The sequence below is a fragment of the Drosophila willistoni genome, unplaced genomic scaffold (genome assembly GCF_018902025.1).
Source record: "Drosophila willistoni isolate 14030-0811.24 unplaced genomic scaffold, UCI_dwil_1.1 Seg33.1, whole genome shotgun sequence".
Taxonomy (NCBI): Eukaryota; Metazoa; Arthropoda; class Insecta; order Diptera; family Drosophilidae; genus Drosophila; species Drosophila willistoni.
Window position 1 is genome coordinate 1 of NW_025814281.1, and position 27,282 is coordinate 27,282.

Below are 27,282 nucleotides of genomic sequence, written 5' to 3' on the forward strand. Positions count from 1 at the left end.
GTGTGGGTTCAGTGGGTTGCCAAGCGATTTTCAAAGCAACAAAATATTGCCAAAGCATAAATCTGAAGCAAAAGTTTATTTTTTGCGGTCAAGGCAATGGCGAAATATATGTAAGTACGCATATCAAATATGGGGTAAGAAATAAGTTGGGGTATATACGGATTCATATCACAGCCAATAGGACTTGTGACCTATAGAGAGCAGGAAGGGATTAAAAAATACAAGGATCTTAAGTTTTTTTAAGTATTTGTTCAATTTCAGTACACTTTAAAGTCTATGAAATTGTGAATGAAACGTATTTTTTCAGAAAGGTATAAAACAATATATTTGTTATTCTTCCTTATTATCTTTTAACTCCAAAATATAAAAAATTTGAAACGTAACAAAAAATTTGTTACAAATCAAATTCTAAATTCCAAATTTTCGATATTATTTTGTATGTTTTTTCCGAAAATTTTATTGGCTTGCTCCAAAAAACTGCATTTTCATTTTTTGCTTTTTTAACCTTTCAAGATATTTCGAAATGTGAGCTTAGCTCTACCTTTTACAAGTTTATCATTGCAATATACATATGTATATATTATATATATATTTTTTAGAAATCTAAAAGCTAAATATATATCCTTCCAAATCATTTTAATACTCTGCATTGAACTCTTTTGGATTTTACTTCATTTTGTTAACAGCTCATCACGTAGTCGATCTTCTTATTTGGCTGGGAACTCTCTGTTTCCATCACATTGTATGGCATTTATTTTTTGCGATGCTGTTTCTCTTTGATTTTATTTTGTTTTTTATATGGCCATATCCTATGCTATATTGTTATGTCTGAGAGTTAATTATTTGCCTTACTTCTGCCTGTTGTGGTCTGGTTCCTTTTCCTTTTAACCAAATATCTGTGCATTTCATTAGCTGCAAAAATTGTATCTTTTGAGTTTAGGTAAACAAAATCAAATTTCTAGGACTAGGAAATTGCTTTTGACGACTTCCGGCCCGGTGGTAGTGGTTGGTGCCCTTTCATTTGATGCTCTGCTCTTGCCTTTCACTCACTACTCTATAATGTAGTTAAATATTTGTCTAATGCAACTATTTCAAATACAATTTCAATTTCAGTGTTTAGACAAAAAGGTGATTAAAATTTAAATATTTACTGTTGACTTTGATGGAAGGAAGAATGGAAGGGGAATGCATAATTCAGTTTTACTTAATTTCGAACCAATTTAATAAGAGAGTTCATTAAATTTAATGCAGTCAAAGGAGCGGAGGTTCTCGCAAAAGGAGAATATTGCAAAGTTCCTTCTAAAATTAATTCATTAGCATTGTATTACTGGGGAGCAACAGCAGCAGGCAACAAACCGACAAAAGATGCCAATGAAAATGTTGCAAATGAAGATTTCTTTGCCGAGTCGAGTCCTGTGCCTCCTGCTGTTCCCCGGCGCGCAGGTTCAACTTGGAGTTTTCCTTTGATGTGTAATTAAATCAATAATCACTTTTTCGGTAACAACTTCCAGAGAAGTTTATTAGTTAGTCGAAAGGAATCAGCCAGGTGAGACGCCATAAAATTGAGTGATGTAATCGTAAAGTCAAAACTGGAAATTATATATATACAGCAAAAATACTTTAAGAAACTTACTTTGCGCTTATTGTGAATGAATTTTAATCCAAATAAGCTAATAATTTTACAACAAAGTCTTATTGTTAAATTCACGTGGATTTAACAATAAGACATTCTTTTCTTTGTTGTAAAATTATTATCTTATTTGGATTAAAATTCATTCACAATAAGCGCAAAGTAAGTTTCTTAAAGTATTTTTGCTGTATATACAGTGGCGGCAATTTATTTGAGTACATTTTTTTTTTACCTTAAATTCTGATTTCATTCGATTGTTACTTAATGTTGGTGAAAAGTTTTGATATGTTAATTTATAACGTTCAATTGGTTATTCTATTGAGATGATGTTCTGTAAATTTCGTGGGCATATCTCCAATGGTTTTTTTTTTAAATGGGTTTTGATAAAAAGCCCCCAAATTCGGACCCGGCAAAAAAAAAAGACACATTTTCAAAATTTGTAAATTTGATCGTACACCTTTGGACTCAAAGAAAAAGTTTTAGATCTAGTAAAACTAAGATAAACTGCATACCACAAATTTTCAATTTGGCCCCAGGGTCCATTTTGGAGCCATTTGAAAAATTCAATTTTGTATGGAATTTTTTGGTCTCTTTGCTTGACGTCACTTTACGCCACTAACACACACTAAAGTATAACTACACTTGAACTATGAAAGATAGTGAATTAAATTTCCTGTCGAATGAGATATTGCTCATCAAAATCGGATTAAAAATAGATAGACTTCGTTGCCTTACAAAAAAGGTGTTTTTTTGTGTTTCTGTGTTTTCAACAGCCCAACTATTTCCCTCTCTTTCTTTTGATGCAAAACGCCGTTAAGTAGGTAAAAGGGTTCATGAGACAGGTACTCCCACATTCGCTAACAGGCAAGCAATCAGATGATGCAGTAGGTAAAAAGTCATAAAATTGTTTAAATAGTTTACTTAACGGCGTTTTGCATCAAAAGAAAGAGAGGGAAATAGTTGGGCTGTTGAAAACACAGAAACACAAAAAAACACCTTTTTTGTAAGGCAACGAAGTCTATCTATTTTTAATCCGATTTTGATGAGCAATATCTCATTCGACAGGAAATTTAATTCACTATCTTTCATCGTTCAAGTGTAGTTATACTTTAGTGTGTGTTAGTGGCGTAAAGTGACGTCAAGCAGAGAGACCAAAAAATTCCATACAAAATTGAATTTTTCAAATGGCTCCAAAATGGACCCTGGGGCCAAATTGAAAAATTGTGGTATGCAGTTTATCTTAGTTTTACTAGATCTAAAACTTTTTCTTTGAGTCCAAAGGTGTACGATCAAATTTACAAATTTTGAAAATGTGTCTTTTTTTTTTTGCCGGGTCCGAATTTGGGGGCTTTTTATCAAAACCCATTTAAAAAAAAAAACCATTGGAGATATGCCCACGAAATTTACAGAACATCATCTCAATAGAATAACCAATTGAACGTTATAAATTAACATATCAAAACTTTTCACCAACATTAAGTAACAATCGAATGAAATCAGAATTTAAGGTCAAAAAAAAATGTACTCAAATAAATTGCCGCCACTGTATATAATTTCCAGTTTTGACTTTACGATTACATCACTCAATTTTATGGCGTATCACCTGGCTGATTCCTTTCGACTAACTAATAAACTTCTCTGGAAGTTGTTACCGAAAAAGTGATTATTGATTTAATTACACATCAAAGGAAAACTCCAAGTTGAACCTGCGCGACAGGGAACAGCAGGAGGCACAGGACTCGACTCGGCAAAGGAATCTTCATTTGCAACATTTTCATTCGCATCTTTTGTCGGTTTGTTGCCTGCTGCTGTTGCTCCCCAGCAATAAAATCCTATGACTGCATTAAATTTAATGAACTCTCTTATTAAATTGGTTCGAAATTAAGTAAAACTGAATTATGCATTCCCCTTCCATTCTTCCTTCCATCAAAGTCAACAGTAAATATTTAAATTTTAATCATCTTTTTGTCTAAACACTGAAATTGAAATTGTATTTGAAATAGTTGCATTTCCTAGTCCTAGAATTTGATTTTGTTTACCTAAACTCAAAAGATACCATTTTTGCAGCTAATGAAATGCACAGATATTTGGCTAAAAGGAGAAGGAACCAGACCACAACAGGCAGAAGTAAGGCAAATAATCAACTCTCAGACATAACAATATAGCATAGGATATGGCCATATAAAAAACAAAATAAAATCAAAGAGAAACAGCATCGCAAAAAATAAATGCCATACAATGTGATGGAAACAGAGAGTTCTTAGCCAAATAAGAAGATCGACTACGTGATGAGCTGTAAACGAAATGAAGTAAAATCCAAAAGAGTTCAATGCAGAGTATTAAAATGATTTGGAAGGATATATATTTAGCGTTTAGATTTCTAAAAAATATATATATAATATATATGTATATTGCAATGATAAACTTGTAAAAGGTAGAGCTAAGCTCACATTTCGAAATATCTTGAAAGGTTAAAAAAGCAAAAAATGAAAATGCAGTTTTTTGGAGCAAGCCAAAAAAATTTTCGGAAAAAACATACAAAATAATATCGAAAATTTGGAATTTAGAATTTGATTTGTAACAAATTTTTGGTTACGTTTAAAATTTTTTATATTTTGGAGTTAAGAGATAATAAGGAAGAATAACAAATATATTGTTTTATACCTTTCTGAAAGAAATACGTTTCATTCACAATTTCATAGACTTTAAAGTGTACTGAAATTGAACAAATACTTAAAAAAACTTAAGATCCTTGTATTTTTTTATCCCTTCCTGCTCTCTATAGGTCACAAGTTCTATTGGCTGTGATATGAATCCATATATACCCCAACTTATTTCTTACCCCATATTTGATATGCATACTTACATATATTTCGCCATTGCCTTGACCGCAAAAAATAAACTTTTGCTTCAGATTTTTGCTTTGGCAATATTATGTTGCTTTGAAAATCGCTTGGCAACCCACTGAACCCACACAACCCAGCTCCAACACCCTCTTAGCCCCGACAACCACTTCCTTTTCGTATTTCTTACCCCCCTGATGCTCTCCCGATACACTTCTCCCTTCGTCAATAAATAAATACCAACCTGTAGTATTCATTCATTCGCCTAACTGAATTTTTTTGGATAAATATTACGAGTTTGAGTTTGAGTTCTATTTACATTTTGCGCTTCAACGCATTTTTATTATATTCTCTACCAATAGAATGAAGCTTATCGGAATTGTCAATGAGTATGTGCATGGAATACTTCACTTCAAATAGATCAAAATTTAAAGTAACTCTTGGATTGCCAGTAATTATACCATACACCCATAGGGTGAAATGGTATATTAAAGTCGCCAAAATGTATGTAACAGGCAGAAGGAAGCATCTCCGACCCCACAAAGTATATATATTCTTGATCAGGATCAAAAACCGAGTCGATCTAGCCATTTCCGTCTGTCCGTCCGTCCGTCCGTCCGTATGAACACCTAGATCTCGGAGACTATAAGAGCTAGAGCCACCAAATTTGGTATGCAGTCTCGTGTAGTATGTACGCTTATCGAGTTTGTTTCAAATTTTTACCACGCCCCTTCCGCCCCAGAATTTACATAAAACTGTTTTTCTTAAAAAGTATAGCAGATAGAAACATCAAATTTGGTTTATATACTCGTTTAGTTAGCGCGCAGAAAATAATTGTTCCAACTTTTTGCCACGCCCCCTTCCGCCCCAGGAATTTACATAACTCTGATTTTCTTAAAAACTATGAACACCGACATTAAATTTGGTATGTAAGTTAGCTTAATAGACGCGCAGATATTGACTATATAAAAATTTTGCAACGCCAATTTCCGCCCCCGAAAATTAAACAAAACTGATTTTCTCGAAAACTAACAAAGCTAAACTCACCAAATTTAGTATGTATAATGGCTTAGTATGCGCGCAGAATACATATATTTTAATATGTTGCCACGCCCACTTCCGCCTCCATAATTTAGAAAAAACCGATTAGCTCTTTCAATTTTTTGACCATCGCGATCAAATTTGGCAGACTAATAAATATCTTATCTTATCTATTTCTATCAAACTACCAAATTTGATTGAAATCGGACTAGAAACATACAAAATATACGTATGAACGTATTTTGCTACGCGATCCATAAGGGCAGAATTGGCCGTTGGCTAGTGGCGGCGCTAGAGTGCTTGTGTGTTTGTAGAGTGAGCGAGATAGCAAACGGTATGAGGCATGTTAAAACAATTTAGTAGACATACATTTGGTTTTCGAAATTCTAAATATTTGTTTCACCTGGTGTATGGTATACCCAAGTCGGCGAGACGACTTACTTACTTCATTTTATTATCTATTCTCATAAAAATATCTATTTTTATATTGTATTAATAACTTTAAATTAAAAGTAATGTACAGTTCATTTGGTTTACTGGCAGAGTATTTTATAGTCATTCTACCATCCTTCGGTTGAACATTTTTTATCTTTATCTCTCGCCACTCTTCCACAAGGGGCCACCACATTTTAAGGGTTGGGGCTTTGAGATCTAAATTTTAAATTGAAAATTGATTTTTGTTCCATTCCATTGTGTTCTTCTGTTGTTTGTTTGCCAGCCTCTTTGCTCTTGCTTTTGCTCTTGCCTTAGTTTGGTTTGGGGATGGTCAATTTTTTTCTGTTCTGTTCAGCGATTGATTTCGTTTTTAGCCCCTGGACAGATTGAGGATGATTCTAGTAGGCAAAAAGGCAGCTGAGTGAGAATCTGAATGGATGCCGGACAGCAAGGGCGGAGAAGACCATCATAAATGTGGTCGTTTTTTTTTTATTTTTACATTTGGTTTTTAGATCAAAGGAACTTGGATTGGAAGACACTCGTTGCCTCTAATGGGTCCTACATTGGGCTGTGTGGGAGTGCGACCGGAAGAATCCAAGTTTGATGCTTGAAATGAATCCAGCTAATTCCTCCTCTTTTCTTAAATTGTTCCCTTAGGGATGGCTTCAGGTACTAGGTGCTAAGCTCATGAAAAGTATATTTTGCCATACTTTTTGTCCTTTTAGGTTTATTTTAAGTACCATTTCGATATTACTGCCAAACCTTACTGATTAACAGTCTAGACTATGTCCTTTTTGAGTTTGCAATTCTAAAGATCCTTAGCTAATGATTAAAATTAATGGTTCTTAAAATAGGTTGACCATTTTTTATTGACTGTGAAATATTCTTTAGAATATCTATTAAAAATTGAGTAGAAGTTGGGGAATTTTAACTAAACAATCGCCCAAGTTGAAAAAATATTAATTTGAAAAACTTTTTACTCTCACTTTTAATAGTTTCGGGTAACAAAATGTGTAAGGGTGCGCTGGTTCAAACATTAAATTATATATGTAAATCTGCTAGCTAGACGAATATATTTAGCATACACTATTTCTAAGGCGAATTGACCTTGAGCTTTTTTTTGGAACCGAGCTTACACGATCCACTTCCATAGAAAAGCTCATGCAAGACAAGTGCCCAAAAATTGAGCTTGAATAGTGTGCGGGGAGTCTAGAATGGTCTGAGCGATAGTGCGGTTGTGCGAATAAGAGGAGGGAGAAAGCGAAAGAAAAATCGCAAGTGCAAGAAAGGCACGTGGAGTTACGTAACACTCCATACCCCTCGTGGACATTTCCTAAGTCCACGCCTCTTTCTCAAGTTCCAACTATAAGGAAGGAACAATAAAATTTATTCGCCACTGCCGGCGCGGTCTTGCCTTCAATAACTGCAAGCGCGTACTCTTAATGTTAGCCATATAAGGCCAAAGAGACCAGTGCCAGACGACGACCCCATCCATGGTTGCAAGTCGAACTTTTCGGAATGCGACCAAATAAATGTCGACCCGGTTCTTGACTTGACCAGCGGATAAGTTTTGGAGAGCTATTTGGCCATAAGTGCTCACACATATAGTTGTGGGGAGCGTAGCCAACCAGCCTAATTCCTAGGCGAACCCTCGTTGGAGTGGATGATTCACCGTAGGACTCGGGATAGCTCCGCCCACCATCACTGGAGATTTCTAGTGGAAGACGTTGTCGCAGACTCCAAACCCATCGTTGAGGAACCCTAACCTCGGCCCCAGCCCGTAGTTGGCCTTCAACCAGCAGCTCTCTTTTTTTTTCATTTAAGTATCGTACAAACATGTGTTAAAATTTATAAGCTTGCAATTTATAATTAACTTTCTATATAGCAGGTGTTAAAAGTGATTCTTGTGGGTAATGAGAAGCAAGTTATATTTCGGTGCCACCACTATTAATATTTTTAACAGCATCTAGTGCTCCGCCCGTCTTCAGGCCTGCTGACTGGATTGGACTCTACAAACTGTAAGTACGGCATAGCCGCCTAAAATCCATTGGCAATATATAACAGCTTGCCGTGACCACAGAGCTAGTTTTTTTTGTAAATTTTGAATCTGAAATGAATGCCTAACGTAAAATCTAAGTTAAATCGAATTCATGCCTATAAATCTACCCACACATTTTTGTACGATTACTTTCACCAAATTAGTTAGGATTTAAATATAATTGAAATTTTTGTTAATACTATGAATATAAGTTGGATATGAAATCCGATGTTAACTTCTTATCTTAAAGGCATATGCCATTTTTCCATTGAATTGAATATATGTATGAAATGATGAATTGCTGAGTTAGTTTATTTGGGCACCTGACGTAAGAGATTTAACAGCCGCACGATGGGTAATACCGGGTTTCATTAGGTATTACAAGGTTGGGTGGGTAAAGAGAAGGCAATAACATCTAGGTCCTTCAAACAACTTCCATCACCTCTGCATAAAATCCCTATTTAGGTGTAGTCCTTTATTCCTTATCTCTGTCTTCATTTTACTTATGTAGCGCATGTTTTGGGAGAGCACAAGAACCACCCCATTTTCCCTGAGCTCAGCCGAGCCACTTGTTAGTAAGACAGAGAGTGCACTCCGACACCCGCGTGTTCGTTACATAATAAATGGCGCCCAACGTGGGGCTCGAAGAAGCAAGGATATTTTTTTTGCCCTACGTGTCCTTAATCCACTCCTTTACTTCCCACAACACCTTCTACCGTGCAATATGATGGTAAAATATATCACTTTGGAGAGGCCAGCGTATGAGTATCAGATTATAGCTGGACCAAGTGAAATTGTATACCCTTTCAATAATGTTTTCTTAATTTTGAACAAATCATTTTAAATAAATAGAACAAAGTATGGGAAATTATGTAGCTTAGGAATATGTGTCTGGATATAGTTCGGATACCTACCAGGCCATACAATTTCCTAGATCTTAAATAAAGTTGTTGTAGTGAGGTGAAATTGAGAACTGTTCTTGCTGGAATCGTTACTGGCAAGTCCCTCTTTCAACGAACTACACATTCAAATACAGCTTATGCAAATAAAGTGCAGAGTGGTGGGGGTATTAATGCTGTTGAACTCTTATTGAAGGAGAAGTCCCAAATTTGTAAGGAAATTATTTTGATATTTAAAAAATTTGAATCCATAATTCGTGTTTACGAAATAGAATCGTCAAATTATCTTTAGTTGTTTTATATCTTTCGTGATTACGAAAAATTGATACTTACCTTTAATATTCAAAGTTTTTTTTTGTTTTAGTTTTAGTTTTTAGTATGGCCGTTAGACGAAGCCTAGAAAACTTGGCTTCTGCTATGCCAAGTGAAACAGCACTCGTATGCGTAATTTGCAATGACACCAGTGGGCAGACAGAGATTGTAGAGACCCCATGTCGGCACATGTTTCATAAACATTGTCTCAAGATTTGGCTCGAGACCAATGAATCATGTCCAAATTGTAGGCAACCTTGTTCAAAAAGTCTACTAGGTAGCGAGGATAGATTGACTACTCATGGTCAACCTCCACGAGCTTCTCTTGGAGCAGACAACTCGGCAGCCTTAGGAGCAATACCAAAAAGACCAAACACAAGAGCAAATACTCGTGCCAATCCAAATCAGAATCCCAGAACTGTGGGACTACCTCGACGTGAACAACCACGAAATTCAGTTGCAAACCAGCCACCAGTAGTGTCAGAAGAACGCATTCAACAACTTATTTCCAATTCATTAGAAACTTATCGAGTTAATATGGCATCAGTAATTACCGAAGAAATTCGTAACGCCATGAGAAATTTAAGCATCACGGGAGTTCGTGCGGAATCCACTGATGAACCTCAATTAGAGTGGGACTTTCCACCACCCTCAGTTGCTCCGCGAAGAAGTCTCGAAAATAGTGTTAGAACTCGACCTTTCAATATTCGGAGTAATCCAAATGCAATTGACCAAGAGATAGTACCAGAACGACCCGATCGAGTATCTAGTATAATTTTTAACTGGCATATACGATTCACAGGGTCCTCCAAAGATATAACTGTAGAAGATTTCATTTATCGAGTAAATTGTTTAACAACCCAAAGTTTGAATGGAGACTTTAACTTGCTTTATAAATTCGCTAATCTGCTCTTCTCGGGACCAGCCCTAACATTTTTCTGGCGATGTCATCGAACCTCGAACGAAATGAACTGGTTCGATCTATGCATTCGTTTAAGAGATAGGTATAAAGACCAAAGATCAGACAGAGACATTTTGGATGCCCTTCGCAGACGCAAGCAGGCCTCCAACGAAAATTTTGATGAATTTCTCGATTCTATGCTGGCTATTACAGATGCTTTGCGAGAACCTTTAAACGATTCAGAATTCATAGCTGAAGTGCGAAACAATTTAAGACCCGACTTATTTCATGAAATTTTGCATGTAGAGACCCCAAACCTAGCCGCCTTGCTTAGGGAATGTCATAAGCATGAAGAATTTTTCCGCAGCTTTAGGTCAAGACAGCTAACGCGTCAAATAGGCAGTAAACGTATGGTGAATGCGTTAATGCATGATGAACCAGTAGTTGAACAGCTAGATGACGAAACAGATGACCCTATTGAGGTATGCGCATTGCGTGCATCAGAGAAAATAAAATGCTGGAATTGTGACGAATTAGGACATGGTTATCAGAACTGTTTGCAACAACGTCGCATATTTTGTTATGGGTGTGGGCTAGTAGATGTGTATAAACCAAATTGTTTAAAATGTAATCCGCGTACGGGAAACCAGTCGCAGGATATCCGCCGATTAGTGAAGGGGGATGTCCGCCCGTAGTCTTGGATAAACCAAAGAATTTAATAATCAACTCAGACGTGACCTTACTTAATAACTCTGACTTACCTAATACTAAACAGTTCAAACCATATCATGTGCGGTTGCAAGAGTATACCAAGCGAAGATCTGAATTACTTGACAACGCGATGCCGCACTCGCGATCTAAGCGACGATTGCGAACGTTCTGGACTAATAGACACAAGCTAAAGAAATTTACTATATCAACCATAATCAACCTGGATAACGACATACGACCCTTTATTGATTTATCAATAGATGGACAAATTTACACTGCTTTACTAGACAGCGGAGCTAACAAAAGTGTAGTAGGTGGAGAATTAGCAACAAAACTTATGACCACCAAGCAATATTGCCCCAAAACGCGCGGTAACGTTAGGACAGCCGATGGGCAATCGCAACAGGTAGTTGGTACGATTACAAGCAATCTCACTTATAACTCGAAAAGCGCCAACTTAGAATTTCTCATAGTACCGACTATTACTCAAAAGGTAATTTGTGGCATGGACTTCTGGAGAACATTTGGTCTTTCAATTTCTCACATCCACTCAGACCCTAAAATTTCTGAAGTTTCTTTTGCAGAGGATAAATTTCCGTTAACAGCTAGTCAGCATAGTCAATTACAAACTGTAATAACTGGATTTCCAACTTTTGAAAGAGATGGCTTAGGTTTTACGAGCCTTATAGAACATATTATTGACACCGAAAACGCCAAGCCGATTAAACAAAAATTTTACCCGATATCACCAGCGAAGGAAAACTTATTATGTCTGGAGATAGACAAAATGTTAAAGCTAGGAGTGATAGAAGAAGCGCCCGCGTCCTCTTGGTCTTCCCCTTGCGTTTTGTTAGTCAAACCAGGTAAGGTAAGATTTTGCCTTGACTCTCGAAAATTAAATGCGGTTACGGTAAAAGACGCATATCCAATACCTAATCTAGAAGGCCTATTAAGTAGACTTCCCCCTGTACATTGTATTTCCAAGATTGACCTTAAAGATGCCTTTTGGCAAATCGGTCTGGAAGAATCATCAAAAGGGAAAACAGCATTTACAGTTCCCAATCGCCCACTGTATCAATTTAGGAGAATGCCTTTCGGTCTGTGTAATGCCCCCAAACGATGTGTCGTTTAATGGACCAAGTTATTCCGTATCAGCTCAAAACTCAAGTATCAGTTTATCTTGACGACCTATTGATATTATCTAATCACTTCGATGAACATCTTGCTCATCTTAGTGAGGTATCTGCCCGTCTGAAGCAGGCAGGGCTAACCATTAACATACAGAAGAGTCAATTTTGTCTGCGAAAAGTAGAATATCTAGGATATATAGTCGGAGAGGGCACGTTAAGAGTTAACCCAGACAAGGTTAAAGCCATATCCGAGTTCCCAGTGCCGAAAACCAAGCGACAGCTTAAGAGATTTTTAGGAATGACTGGATGGTACCAGCGATTTATCTCACAATATGCAACTATCACCTTTGCGTTAACAGAATTATTGCGTGGCAATTCTTTTTCGTGGAACGAAGAAGCGCAATGTGCTTTTGAAAACATCAAGTCTAAACTTAGCACTGCTCCGTTTTTAGCACACCCAAATTATAAGAAACCGTTTATAGTGCAATGTGATGCAAGTATGCTTGAAGTAGGTGCGCTTTTAGCCCAAGTTGATGAGTTCGGATTCGAACGACCCATCACGTTTATGTCTAAAAAACTTAACAAAGCACAACGAAATTATTCGGTCACCGAACTCGAATGTCTTGCGGTAGTGTTGGCGATTAAAAGATTTCGGATGTATATTGAAGGCCATGAGTTTAAAGTCGTGACTGATCACGCTAGTTTGCGGTGGCTTATGAACCAACAAGAACTAAGCGGTCGATTAGCCCGCTGGTCAATGAAGCTGCAGGGGTATAACTTCCAGATAGAACACCGGAAAGGTAGTGAAAATGTTGTTGCTGACGCTTTGTCGCGATCATTTGAAAATGAAATAGCTTCCCTGGAAATGGAATTATCTCCTGAAATCGACTTGTCCTCGTCGGCATTTGAATCCGAAGAATATAGATCTCTGAGAGACAAATATGTAAAAGCAAATCTTCCGGATTTTCAAGTTATTAATCAATATATATATCATCGCACTGACTTTATGACTGGTAATTCAGCGGATAACGATAAGATGTGGAAATTGATGGTGCCCCAAGAACTCCGTAACAGTGTTATTAGAGCAGCCCACGATCCTCCCAACTCAGCCCATTGCGGCATAGCCAAATGTTTAGAGCGTATTCGACGTAACTTTTTCTGGCCAGGACTAGTTGTAGACGTTAGGAAGTACATTCAACAGTGTGAGATATGTCAAACCTGCAAATACCCAACATGTAAACTAAAACCGCCTATGGGAAACCAAACCATAAGCGAACGACCATTCCAAAGATTATATGTGGATTTTATCGGTCCCTTCCCTCGCTCAAAACAGGGAAATATCGGAATTTTTATCATTCTAGATCACTTTAGTAAATTTACCTTCTTAAAACCTGTAAAGAAATTTAACTCGAATGTAATAATATCTATCTTAAGGGATGATATTTTTAGTTGCTTTGGTGTGCCACAGTATATAATCAGTGATAATGGCACTCAGTTTAAAAGCCAGGAGTTCACAACATTTATTAGGAATTACGGAGTGCAGCACATATTTACCGCTGCGTATTCTCCACAGGCCAATGCGGCTGAAAGAGTAAACCGATCCATTAATGCGGCCTTACGGTCCTATCTCCGTTCGGATCAATGTCACTGGGATAAATTTCTCAGTAGTATAAACAGTGCCTTACGAAATCATATTCATCAATCAATTGGAATTTCACCCTATGTGGCGGTGTTTGGCCAAAACATGATAACCCACGGAAAAGACTACAAATTATTGACCAACCTCAATCTACTGAATGAAGCTACGGTTCGGCTAGATAGACTAGACAATTTCGTACGTATTAGATCTGATATTCAAAAATATTTAGATAAAGCTTATGATACAAATCAACGGACATATAACTTGAGGAGTAAAATACGCAACTTCGAAGTGGGCCAAACAGTCACTAAGCGTGTTTATGCCCAACCGGGCAACACAAGGGTTAAAGGAGGCGGAAGCTTTCACCTCGCGCCGCTCTCCCGATGGTGCCCATCGCTCTCCCCACGAAAGAACTCCCCACACTTCGCTCCAAGCGGGGCTTGGTGCCCTGCTCTTAATTAAGCTAGTTTTATCGCTCTCCCCACGAAAGAACTCCCCACACTTCGCTCCAAGCGGGGCTTGGTGCCCTGCTCTTAATTAAGCTAGTTTTAGTGTCAAACTTACAAGTGAATAAAAAAGAACATTGAAGTGAGATTGCTGCAGTGCCCAATTTCTTGAAGGAAGACATTTTAAGGAAAAAATTCATTTAGCTGCCTACTTAGGAAATTCAACCCCCCTACGAATACATTTGGTCCTTCGAGCCGGATACTAAGATCCTCTCGAACCACTAGCATCGGTGGAATTTCATCCATATTTCAAGCTAAGTAATTTTTTTGCAAATTATAGGTATATGAGTACATGTACATGCCTCCAGCATCCGTACCCATACTCACATACATATAATTGTTGCCATTGATTCTCCTAATCCAAGTAAAAATTACTTTCGCGCAAATTTTTCCTCCTCAAAGGAGAGAAAATTTTGGTCCCCAAATTTTCATACATATATATGTGTCCAGTACATAAGGCGCCATATTGGTTCGCCCACTTCAAGTTTTTTCCTCGCACTTTGGCATATATAGGCCAAGTATATAAGGCGCCATATTTTATTTGCCTATTTCCAATATATATTTTTTCGCAATTTCAAAAAAATATTAACACATATGTATGTATGCAGTGAATCAAACCTACGAAAAAAGTGATCTCCTACATATAAGATATATATGTATATGCAAGCAGAGTGTGTGAATGTGACAAAAATTACAAACATATCCAGTGCTACATTAAATCCAAAAATAAAGGTTTTGTGCAAATACAGTCCACTCCTGGGAAAAGTGTGCGCGCAGTGAAAGGTGGTTTTCAACGAAGAGAAGAAAATTTTCAATACAAATAATAAAGATTTTTAAAAAAAAAAAACGAAAGTGAACCACCCTCTCACATATAAAAGCCACACTTAGACATTTCTGGTGACCAGACACCCTATAAAGTTGGGGGCATATCGGTTAGACACAGCAAAAGAAATCATATTAAAAAAAAAAAAAAAAAAAACATTAATTTATATAAAGAAATCCGATCCATTCACACCTCTGCATATCGCCATTCCATATTTTCATATTTAAAAAAAAAGAAAAAAGAGAAAAAGAAATTTTTAAATACATATATATATACTCCAACATTTTACATATCCATACACATACATATATATACATATTTTTCCATACATAAAATTTTACATATATATATACATATCCATACACATACATATATATACATATTTTTCCATACATAAAATTTTACATATATATATTCATATCCATATACATATACATTCCACAAAATTTCTAATTTTTTCGCACACAAATATATTTTTCCACCACCGCGAACAAATCCCGCTATCCCTTGCAGCCTATATACATACATACATACGAGCATACATAAGTACCGCTTAACTGCAGTATACCAGCACAGCTGCAAGCTCATGTGCCAAAGACCGGCACAAAGCAAACGACCAAAAGTAGCTGTGCTGTATACCCTAGGTTGGCAGGCACTTTGTGGGGTATATAGGTTGAAGGGTCACGTTGAGGAAAAAAATCGAATAATATTTAATTGGTAAAAATTTGTGTTCCGCGTTTTTGTTTATTCTATTCCCACGCGTTCCAAGTCGTATTTTTTGGAGTTATATTTCAATTCCAAAATATTCCCACGTGTTCCAAGTCGTATTTTTGGAGTTCTATTTCAATTCCAAAGTATTCCCACGTATTCCAAGTCGTATTTTTGGAGTTACATTTCAAGTCCAAATATTCCCACGTGTTCCAAGTCGTATTTTTGGAGTTATATTTCAATTCCAAAGTATTCCCACGTGTTCCAAGTCGTATCTTTGGAGTTAGATTCCAATTCCAAAGTGTTTCCAAGCGTTTCAAGTCGTATCTTTGGTTCTATTGCAATTCCAAAGTATTCCCACACGTTCCAAGTCGCATCTTTGGAGTTATATTGCAATTCCAAAGTATTCCCACACGTTCCAAGTCGTATCTTTGGAGTTAGATTCCAATTACAAAGTGTTTCCAAGCGTTTCAAGTCTTATCTTTGGTTCGATTTCAATTCCAAAGTGTTTCCACCCGCTCCAAGTCGCATCTTTGTAGTTATATTTGAATTCCAAGGTGTTCCAAGCCGTTCCTAGGGTTTTTTGGCAGTGTTCCAAGTCATTCCAAACGTACCAGCTCGTTTTCTGGTTTTTTTTTTTTCAATCTATTTCAAGGCGTTTCAAAGCCGTTCTTCAAGTGGTTTGGTAGTGTTCCAGTTTTTCCCAAACGTTCCAGTTCGTCTTTTTGGCTAATTTTCAAGCCGTGCCAAGCCAGCTCACCACTTTATAACCGCCACTCTCTGGGGTTATGAGCACGAGCCCGTCAAAAGACGAGAAAGCAGCTGAGAACACTGCAGCCCCGAGCAAATCCTCAATTGCTGCTCCAGGTCAGCGCCAGAGGAGTACCAGCCCTACTACTCCTCCTTCCGAGCATTTCAGACCCTCTCTAGTCCACTAACTCTCAAGTCCGCACCATCGAGCACGACCTTTCAGCAAGCCACGTCAGAGCCACGACGAGCAAGCCAAAAAGAGGTCAAATCATTGGTACCACTTCCACAGATTTTGGTAACCGCCCCAAGAGTCACTCGGTCCGAGACCAAAAGGGTTTTAGCTGCTTCCACCATGGCTTTGAAGAAGTTTGGTTCCATTTGCGATAAACTAAGTCAGTTTGAAGTCGACAACCACGTCACGTCACTGTCCGAGGTCAGCGTATTTACGCTCCAAGTCCGTCGTGATCGAGTTCAAGCGTTGTGGGAGAAGGTCGAGCAGGAATATGAGAAATGCGAGGCACTCATAGATGGTAAAGACGATAACTCTGAAGATTTAGCCATCCAAGCTAAATATGACAAATGCTATCAAGTTTACGAGCGATGCACGGCTCGATTAAACGAGCTTATCCATGAAAGGTCTGCTCCGACTCCTCCGAACCGTCATGCGCCTACCTCTGCACCAGCAGAACGAGGCTGTCGATTGCCACCCATTGACACAGAAGTCTTTACGGGAGATTATTTAAAATGGCCCACGTTCCGTGACTTGTTTACAGCCATCTACATAAGCGATTCGCGAATTTCCCCTGTTGAAAAGCTGTACCATCTCCTAGCGAAAACGAGGGGTGAAGCCAACCTCATTGTAGCAAAATTCCCGCTTACAAATGATGGTTTTGAAACGGCATGGAATGCACTTAAACAGCGTTTCGAAAATAAGCGACTTATCGTGAACAGCCAATTCCGAGCACTTCTTGACCTGCCTCAAATTTCCCATGAGTCCGGAAAAGCATTACAGGATCATCAGAATGCTCTGCAGGCATCCATTCGCGCTTTTGAGCACTGTGGCCTGCCAGTAACCACTTGGGGAGGCATGTTCGTATTTTTCTGTTCCATCAAATTGCCAAAGAATACCCTTTCATTATGGGAGCAATCTCTGGGAGACAAGACTGCCATTCCAGAGTGGCAAATGATGGACGATTTCCTCACTGAGCGGTTCCGTACGCTCGAAGCGGTGGAAAATACAACTGCAATGGCTATTTCGGTTCCCACATCGAAACCTCCACGAAATCCGATTCCAGCCACCCGAAAGGCTAATACATTTGAAGCCAAGGTGACCACCAAACCAAAATCCTGTGATCTCTGTATGAAGGAGAATCACCCGGTGCGTCGATGTCCCCGCTTCCTTCAGATGACGGTGCCAGAGAGGGTGGCATACATAAAGAAAAAGTCCCTTTGTCTGAACTGTTTCGCAAGAGGACATCAAGTAAAAGATTGTCCGAGTCAGCACAATTGCTTCACGTGCAAGGGGCGTCACAATACGCTCTTGCACAAGGACGCCCGACCGGAGAATAATCCAACGTCGGTCCCAGCTCAGCCCAGTTCGCACAATATTGTCCGGACTTACTTTACCTCTGAGGCAAGGTCCTCACGAGATAAGTTGCTAGGTACAGCGATCGTGGACTTTTGGCACAAGGGCACTACTTATGCTTCACGGGCGCTATTAGACCCGGCTTCTGAAGCCAATTTCATATCCGAAAGAATGTTCCGACTCATGAAGTTACCATTCCAAACTGTCAGGGCCGAAGTGACAGGCATTAACGGAAAGGTCAATAGAACCTTGAAGGTCTGTCACATAAGCATTCGGTCATCGCATGGACCTCCAGTCCAGATCGAGATAGAAGCGTTTGTCTTGTCCCAAGTTGCTGATGATTTGCCGTCATGTACGATAGCCCAAGCCACACTGGAAGGAATGCCCAATATTCCTCTAGCCGACCCCTCCTTCAGATTAAAGGCAAAGATCGATCTACTCCTTGGCATTGATGTAATACCAGCGGTGACTCTTTCCGGCATCCAGACCGAAGTGTGCGGATCTTTAATGGCTCAAGAGACGAGATTCGGTTGGGTCATTTCAGGCCCGTTGCAAGGGGTCCCCGTCAGTTCATGTGCCGCGTTCACCACGAGGGTCGCAGTTAGCAGAGAGGAGGGACTTGAAACTCTTCTCACAAGGTTTTGGGAGGTGGAGGATCTACCGGGCAAACCGGTAGAAGATTCTGACTCTGTTTGCGAGGTCAATTTCCAGAAGACCACAAGAAGAGATGTTGCGGGGAGATATACGGTCTCACTTCCGTTTCGAGATCCAACCAACATCAACCTTGGTCATTCCAGACCAGGGGCATTGGCTCAGTTCCTAAAAAACGAAAGCCGACTCCTTAAAAATATTCCGGCAAAAACTGAGTATGACGCCGTCATCCAAGAATATTTGGACTTGGGCCACATGCGTCAGGTTCCATTTGACGGCACTAATAACAATTTTTATTTGCCACACCATGCGGTTTTCAAGCCCGACAGCACCACAACAAAGGTACGGGTAGTTTTTAACGCCTCTAGCAAGTCCACCAACGGAGTAAGTCTCAACGACATACTTTACCCTGGTCCGGTACTTCAGTCCGATCTCACTACTCAGATTCTCAAGTGGCGTTTTTTCCGAGTAGTTTTCAATGCCGACATCACAAAAATGTACCGCCAAATTATGGTCGATCCAATCCACACGCCATTTCAGAGGATCCTGTTCCGAAATAAAGAGGGGCAACTTGGTGATTACGAGCTGAATACCGTCACGTTTGGCATTAACTGTGCTCCGTTCTTAGCCATCCGAGTACTTCAGCAACTCGCAAGTGATGTACAATCCAAATTTCCTTTGGCTAGCGATATTATCAAGTCCTATATGTATGTCGATGATGTCCTGGCAGGGGCTCATAATGAAACAACGGCAATCGCAATGGTCAATGAACTTCAAGACGCTCTTGGTTCAGCTGGCTTTCCCTTGCGCAAGTGGACATCGAATGTGAAGAGCGTGCTCAGTTGTATTCCAAAGAGTCATTTACTGAATGCTGATTTCCTCGACATCGAAGAGGCCAGCACAGCGAAAACACTGGGAATCCGATGGAAAGCGACTACGGATGAGTTTTATTTTGTCATCTCACCCCAAGATGTCAAGTCAGCTTATACTAAGCGAGAAGTCCTCGGGCAGATCGCCAAGCTATTCGATCCCGCTGGCTGGCTGGCTCCCTTTGTGATTCAAGCCAAGGTGTTTATGCAAGAGCTCTGGTTACAAGAGCTAGGGTGGGATGATCAATTGCCCAGTGAACTCCATCACAGGTGGCAGGATTTTACAAAGAGCTACTCCTTCCTTGACCAGATCCGAATTCCACGATGGGTTCTTCATGACCCAAATTCCGACATCCAATTCCATTGTTTTTGCGATGCGTCACAGCGGGCTTATGGTGCCGCAATTTACGTGCGCGTTAGCAATGACCAAGGCATATCATGCTGCCTTCTTGCAGCGAAATCTAGAGTCGCCCCGGTTAAAACGGTTTCATTGCCCCGCCTTGAATTATGCGGAGCTACACTTTTAGCGGAACTGGCAGCTGCAGTTCTTCCGCAACTTCCAGTTGATAATGCGGAGGCTTTTTATTGGTCAGATTCCACCGTCGTACTGTCGTGGTTAAATAAGCCACCCTGCACATGGACAACGTTTGTCGCAAATCGGGTAGCAAAGATTGTGACGGCAACAAATGACGCCCCATGGAATCACGTTCGTTCAGAGGACAACCCAGCAGATCTCCCTAGCCGCGGCCTGAGTGCGCAGGAATTGGTACACAAGGATTTGTGGTGGCACGGCCCACCATGGCTACGGGAACCACAAGAGTCCTGGCAGCGAGCGACACCACTCCCACTAGACACTGCCTTGGAGAAGCGGGTAGTGAAGGTCCACGTCGCGATCGCTAAGCCAGCCAACGAGATATTATCTCGTTTTTCCAATCTGGCACGTGCCTTACGAGTGATAGCATATGTGATCCGTTTCGGCAGAAGGTGTCGTAAACTGCCAAACGATTACTCCGGGGAGGTGACCTCTAGCGAGATCAATCAAGTACTCCAGGCGTTGATCCGAGTCACTCAGCGTGATTACTTTCCGACGGAACATCGGTGTCTACAGCAGAAGAAATCTCTGCCCACGTCTAGCACCATTCTCAATTTGAATCCTTTCATTGACGCATCAGGTGTGATCCGAGCATGTGGGCGCGTGCAACAAGCAGCGGCCCTTAGTTACGATGAGCGTAACCCCATTCTGTTGCCAGTAGTAAGTCCGTTGTCCCGGCTGTTGGTGCTTTTCACGCATCAGATCTCTCTCCATGGGGGCAGCCAACTGGTAGTCCGTCTCATCCGACAGAGATACTGGATTCCAAGACTGCGGAATCTAGTAAAATCGGTGGTCAATTCATGCAAAGTCTGTGTGATTTATAAAAGAAGGCTGCAATCACAGCTAATGGGCACCCTTCCGGCCCAGCGAACTACTTTCGCACGTCCTTTCACGACCACCGGTATAGATTTTGCAGGTCCTTTCGACATCAAGAGTTTCACCGGCCGCGCTTGCCGCATATCAAAGGGATATGTGTGTGTCTTTGTTTGCTTTTCCACCAAAGCCATTCACCTTGAGGCAACTTCGGATTTGAGTACCGAAGCATTTCTGGCAGCATTCGCTCGCTTTGTATCGAGGCGAGGGTGTCCCCAGCAAGTGCAGTCCGACAACGGGAAAAACTTCGTAGGTGCATCCAGAGTGCTTGAAAAAGATTTCCTAAATGCTACCCAGCAGAAAATATTATCCCACTACAGCCATCAGAATCTGTCCTGGCATTTCATCCCTCCGGGGCACCACACATGGGAGGGTTGTGGGAGGCTGGAGTTAAGAGTTTTAAAACTCTGTTCTACAAGGCCACTTCCAACCAAAGGTATACTTTTGAAGAGTTCTCTACGCTGCTGGCTAAGGTAGAGGCGTGTTTGAACTCGCGGCCGATTTCTCCTATGTCTGAAGACCCCACCGACTCTTTAGCTTTGACCCCAGGCCATTTCCTAGTTGGCGGTCCATTGCTATCCGTGACGGAACCTGAAATCAAGGATCAGGTACCGTCTATCATTAACCGGTGGCAGCGTCTGAAGGCCGTGAGTCAGCATTTCTGCACCCGATGGAAAGACGAGTATCTGAAGGAGCTACATAAGCGCAATAAGTGGCGATTCCCTTCTAAAAATCTTGAAGTGGGCGATCTGGTGGTACTCAAAGACGACAATCTTCCATTTAATGAATGGCGTCTCGGGCGAATCCACCAGACACACCCTGGCAGTGACGGCAATGTCCGCGTCGTCGAACTGCTTACCGCTCGCGGTATTGTGAAGCGTCCCGTCGCAAAGTTGATCTTTCTTCCTCCAGAAGAAAGAATTCAAACCCATTACGTAAAACTACAGTAGCGTCCAGCACTTGGTCCTTCCTCCCAAGGAAGAAGGGCCGAGCTGCCAGTAGTAATATGTGTTTTATCGTCCTACATTAATCCGCTTTCTTCATTATTTGTCCCGGCAGCTTCCTGATATTCGTCAACCTAGATCCCGTTTCCATGGCTCCGAGACCGCGTTCAGTACAGGCATCGAAAGAGGAGCGCAGATGTTCGCGAGGAACTGAGTCCTTCCGTTGCCGAGTCTGTCGCGGAATCCATCCTCTGAAGCGATGCCGTCGCTTCCTGCGGCTGAACGTGGAGAAGAGGATGAGGGCAGTGCTGGCGAATAAGTACTGCGCCAATTGCCTGGCCCACCAACATTCCGGAGGAAGCTGCTTAAGCGGTGATAAGTGCCGAATCTGTGAGGAGGATCACCACACGCTGCTTCACTTCCATGAACAGCCACGTCGACGCACTCCAAGCTCCGTCGTACGCCGAGTCACCCCCGAGTCCTCCAGACGAAGGGTCGCGCCAACGCCAGCCTCCGATCCGAAACTGACCTTGACCACACTGCTGCAGCACCGCAATCCGCATCTGATGCCCACGGCGATGGTGCGCATTGAGACGGAGGGAAAAACCTTCGACGTGAAGGCCCTGGTGGACCCTTGTTCTGCGGTATCGTCGATGGCGACGTCATTGGCCACGGCCTTCAAGTTGACAGCCGTCAATATAGGGGCAGAGAAAGCGGTGGCAGCAGTGATCCGGTCCCCAATCAGTGAAGGATGGCGATTGGAGGCGATCCTGAAGGTGGTCGATGGCTTGTGCTGCCGCACTCCAAGCGCTCCGGTGGACCCACAGATCGCCAAAAAGTTTGAGGGCATCGTCCTGGCGGATGAGACGTTCTACCGACCGTCGTCAGTGTCTCTGGTCCTGGGCGCGGATGTGATCACGGAGGTCATGCTAGAAGGGAGTCTACCTGGGGTTGGCGGGCGGCCGATTGCGATGCGCACAGTTTTTGGCTGGACCCTGTCCGGAGCGTGCCATTAAACTGCCTGGGTCTTGCACTCCTGCAAGGGGGGGAGCATGTTTATGCCCAACCGGGCAACACAAGGGTTAAAGGAGGCGGAAGCTTTCACCTCGCGCCGCTCTCCCGATGGTGCCATCGCTCTCCCCACGAAAGAACTCCCCACACTTCGCTCCAAGCGGGGCTTGGTGCCCTGCTCTTAATTAAGCTAGTTTTATCGCTCTCCCCACGAAAGAACTCCCCACACTTCGCTCCAAGCGGGGCTTGGTGCCCTGCTCTTAATTAAGCTAGTTTTAGTGTCAAACTTACAAGTGAATAAAAAGAACATTGAAGTGAGATTGCTGCAGTGCCCAATTTCTTGAAGGAAGACATTTTAAGGAAAAAATTCATTTAGCTGCCTACTTAGGAAATTCAACCCCCTACGAATACAAAGCGTAACTTTAAACTCAGCAACCTAGCCAATAATTTTAATGCTAAATTAGCACCAGTCGGAGTTAAAGTCAAGATCAAGAACAAACTCGGAAATCATTTGTATGTAGTTGAAAACCTTTCAGGAAAAGAGCTTGGAACCTTCCATGCCAAGGACCTTTGGTAATCAGCTTAGCACCCTTTGATTTTTTTCAGCTTTGAGCCTCCACTTAATAGGGCGTGTCATTCAAATCTGTGGTGTAAGGGTGCGCTGGTTCAAACATTAAATTATATATGTAAATCTGCTAGCTAGACGAATATATTTAGCATACACTATTTCTAAGGCGAATTGACCTTGAGCTTTTTTTTGGAACCGAGCTTACACGATCCACTTCCATAGAAAAGCTCATGCAAGACAAGTGCCCAAAAATTGAGCTTGAATAGTGTGCGGGGAGTCTAGAATGGTCTGAGCGATAGTGCGGTTGTGCGAATAAGAGGAGGGAGAAAGCGAAAGAAAAATCGCAAGTGCAAGAAAGGCACGTGGAGTTACGTAACACTCCATACCCCTCGTGGACATTTCCTAAGTCCACGCCTCTTTCTCAAGTTCCAACTATAAGGAAGGAACAATAAAATTTATTCGCCACTGCCGGCGCGGTCTTGCCTTCAATAACTGCAAGCGCGTACTCTTAATGTTAGCCATATAAGGCCAAAGAGACCAGTGCCAGACGACGACCCCATCCATGGTTGCAAGTCGAACTTTTCGGAATGCGACCAAATAAATGTCGACCCGGTTCTTGACTTGACCAGCGGATAAGTTTTGGAGAGCTATTTGGCCATAAGTGCTCACACATATAGTTGTGGGAGCGTAGCCAACCAGCCTAATTCCTAGGCGAACCCTCGTTGGAGTGGATGATTCACCGTAGGACTCGGGATAGCTCCGCCCACCATCACTGGAGATTTCTAGTGGAAGACGTTGTCGCAGACTCCAAACCCATCGTTGAGGAACCCTAACCTCGGCCCCAGCCCGTAGTTGGCCTTCAACCAGCAGCTCTCTTTTTTTTTTCATTTAAGTATCGTACAAACATGTGTTAAAATTTATAAGCTTGCAATTTATAATTAACTTTCTATATAGCAGGTGTTAAAAGTGATTCTGTGGTAATGAGAAGCAAGTTATATTTCGGTGCCACCACTATTAATATTTTTAACAGCATCTAGTGCTCCGCCCGTCTCAGGCCTGCTGACTGGATTGGACTCTACAAACTGTAAGTACGGCATAGCCGCCTAAAATCCATTGGCAATATATAACAGCTTGCCGTGACCACAGAGCTAGTTTTTTTGTAAATTTTGAATCTGAAATGAATGCCTAACGTAAAATCTAAGTTAAATCGAATTCATGCCTATAAATCTACCCACACATTTTTGTACGATTACTTTCACCAAATTAGTTAGGATTTAAATATAATTGAAATTTTTGTTAATACTATGAATATAAGTTGGATATGAAATCCGATGTTAACTTCTTATCTTAAAGGCATATGCCATTTTTCCATTGAATTGAATATATGTATGAAATGATGAATTGCTGAGTTAGTTTATTTGGGCACCTGACGTAAGAGATTTAACAGCCGCACGATGGGTAATACCGGGTTTCATTAGGTATTACAAGGTTGGGTGGGTAAAGAGAAGGCAATAACATCTAGGTCCTTCAAACAACTTCCATCACCTCTGCATAAAATCCCTATTTAGGTGTAGTCCTTTATCCTTATCTCTGTCTTCATTTTACTTATGTAGCGCATGTTTGGGAGAGCACAAGAACCACCCCATTTTCCCTGAGCTCAGCCGAGCCACTTGTTAGTAAGACAGAGAGTGCACTCCGACACCCGCGTGTTCGTTACAAACCTCGCGCGAGTTACCTTACCAGTCACCACACCAACGAATTCACCTTCAACTACACAAACCATGGACAACACATCAAAAAGGGCAACAAATAACACATATGTTCAAGTTATTATCAATATATATATCATCGCACTGACTTTATGACTGGTAATTCAGCGATAACGATAAGATGTGGAAATTTGATGTGCCCCAAGAACTCCGTAACAGTGTTATTAGAGCAGCCCACGATCCTCCAACTCAGCCATTGCGGCATAGCCAAATGTTTAGAGCGGTTATTCGACGTAAACTTTTTCTGGCCAGGACTAGTTGTAGACGTTAGGGAAGTACATTCAACCACATGTGGATATTCAAACTGCAAATACCCATGTAACTAAAACCGCTATGGGAAACCAAACATAACAACGACCATTCCAAAGATAATGTGGATTTTATCGGTCCCTTCCCTCGCTCAAAACAGGGAATATGGAATTTTTATCATTTAGATACTTTAGTAAATTTCTTCTTAAAACTTTAAAGAAATTAACTGAATGTATATATCTATTTAAGGGATGATATCTTTAGTTGTTTGGTGTGCCACAGTATATAATCAGTATAATGGCACCAGTTTAAAAGCCAGGAGTCAAAATTTATTAGGAAATTACGGAGTGACACATATTTACGTCTATTCTCCACAGGCCAATGGGCTGAAAGGTAAACCGATCCATTAATGCGCCTTACGGTCCTATGTTTGGATAATGTACTGGATAAATTCTCATATAAACAGTGCCTTACGAATATTCATAAATCAATTGGATTTCCCCTATGTGGCGGTGTTTGGCCAAACATGATAACCCACGGAAAAGACTACATTTGACCAACTCATTTACTGAATGAAGCTAGGTTCGCTAGAAGATAGACATTTCGTACGTATTAGATCTGATATCCAAAAATATTTAGAAAAGCTTATTGATAAATATCAACGGACATAACTTGAGGGTAAAATACGCAACTTCGAAGTGGGAAACAGTCATAAGCGTAACTTTAAACTCAGCAACCTAGCCAATAATTTAATGCTAAATTAGCACCAGTCGGAGTTAAAGTCAAGATCAAGAACAAACTCGGAAATCATTTGGTATGTAGTTGAAAACCTTTCAGGAAAAGAGCTTGGGAACCTTCCATGCCAAGGACCTTTGGTAATCAGCTTAGCACCCTTTGATTTTTTTCAGCTTTGAGCCTCCACTTAATAGGGCGTGTCATTCAAATCTGTGGTGTAAGGGTGCGCTGGTTCAAACATTAAATTATATATGTAATCTGCTAGCTAGACGAATATATTTAGCATACACTATTTCTAAGGCGAATTGACCTTGAGCTTTTTTTTGGAACCGAGCTTACACGATCCACTTCCATAGAAAAGCTCATGCAGCAAGTGCCCAAAAATGAGCTTGAATAGTGTGCGGGGAGTCTAGAATGGTCTGAGCGATAGTGCGGTGTGCGAATAAGAGGAGGGAGAAAGCGAAAGAAAAATCGCAAGTGCAAGAAAGGCACGTGGAGTTACGTAACACTCCATACCCCTCGTGGACATTTCCTAAGTCCACGCCTCTTTCTCAAGTTCCAACTATAAGGAAGGAACAATAAAATTTATTCGCCACTGCCGGCGCGGTCTTGCCTTCAATAACTGCAAGCGCGTATCTTAATGTTAGCCATATAAGGCAAAGAGACCAGTGCCAGACGACGACCCCATCATGGTTGCAAGTCGAACTTTTCGGGAATGCGACCAATAAATGTCGACCCGGTTCTTGCTTGACCAGCGGATAAGTTTTGGAGAGCTATTTGGCCATAAGTGCTCACACATATAGTTGTGGGAGCGTAGCCAACCAGCCTAATTCCTAGCGAACCCTCGTTGGAGTGGATGATTCACCGTAGGACTCGGGATAGCTCCGCCCACCATCACTGGAGATTTCTAGTGGAAGACGTTGTCGCAGACTCCAAACCATCGTTGAGGAACCCTAACCTCGCCCCAGCCCGTAGTTGGCCTTCAACCAGCAGCTCTCTTTTTTTCATTTAAGTATCGTACAAACATGTGTTAAAATTATAAGCTTGCATTTATAATTAACTTTCTATAT

General features: G+C 41.0%; 1 protein-coding gene across 1 annotated transcript; it reads left to right on the forward strand.

Annotated features, from left to right (window-relative positions):
- The first annotated feature begins 14,116 nt into the window (after positions 1–14,116).
- On the forward strand, positions 14,117–22,969 carry LOC124461316. Its single transcript, XM_047012847.1, has 2 exons — positions 14,117–14,343; positions 21,996–22,969. Exon 2 carries the CDS (start codon positions 22,030–22,032, stop codon positions 22,894–22,896), a length of 867 nt encoding a protein of 288 aa, XP_046868803.1. The 5' UTR covers positions 14,117–14,343; positions 21,996–22,029; the 3' UTR covers positions 22,897–22,969.
- The last annotated feature ends 4,313 nt before the right edge of the window (positions 22,970–27,282 follow it).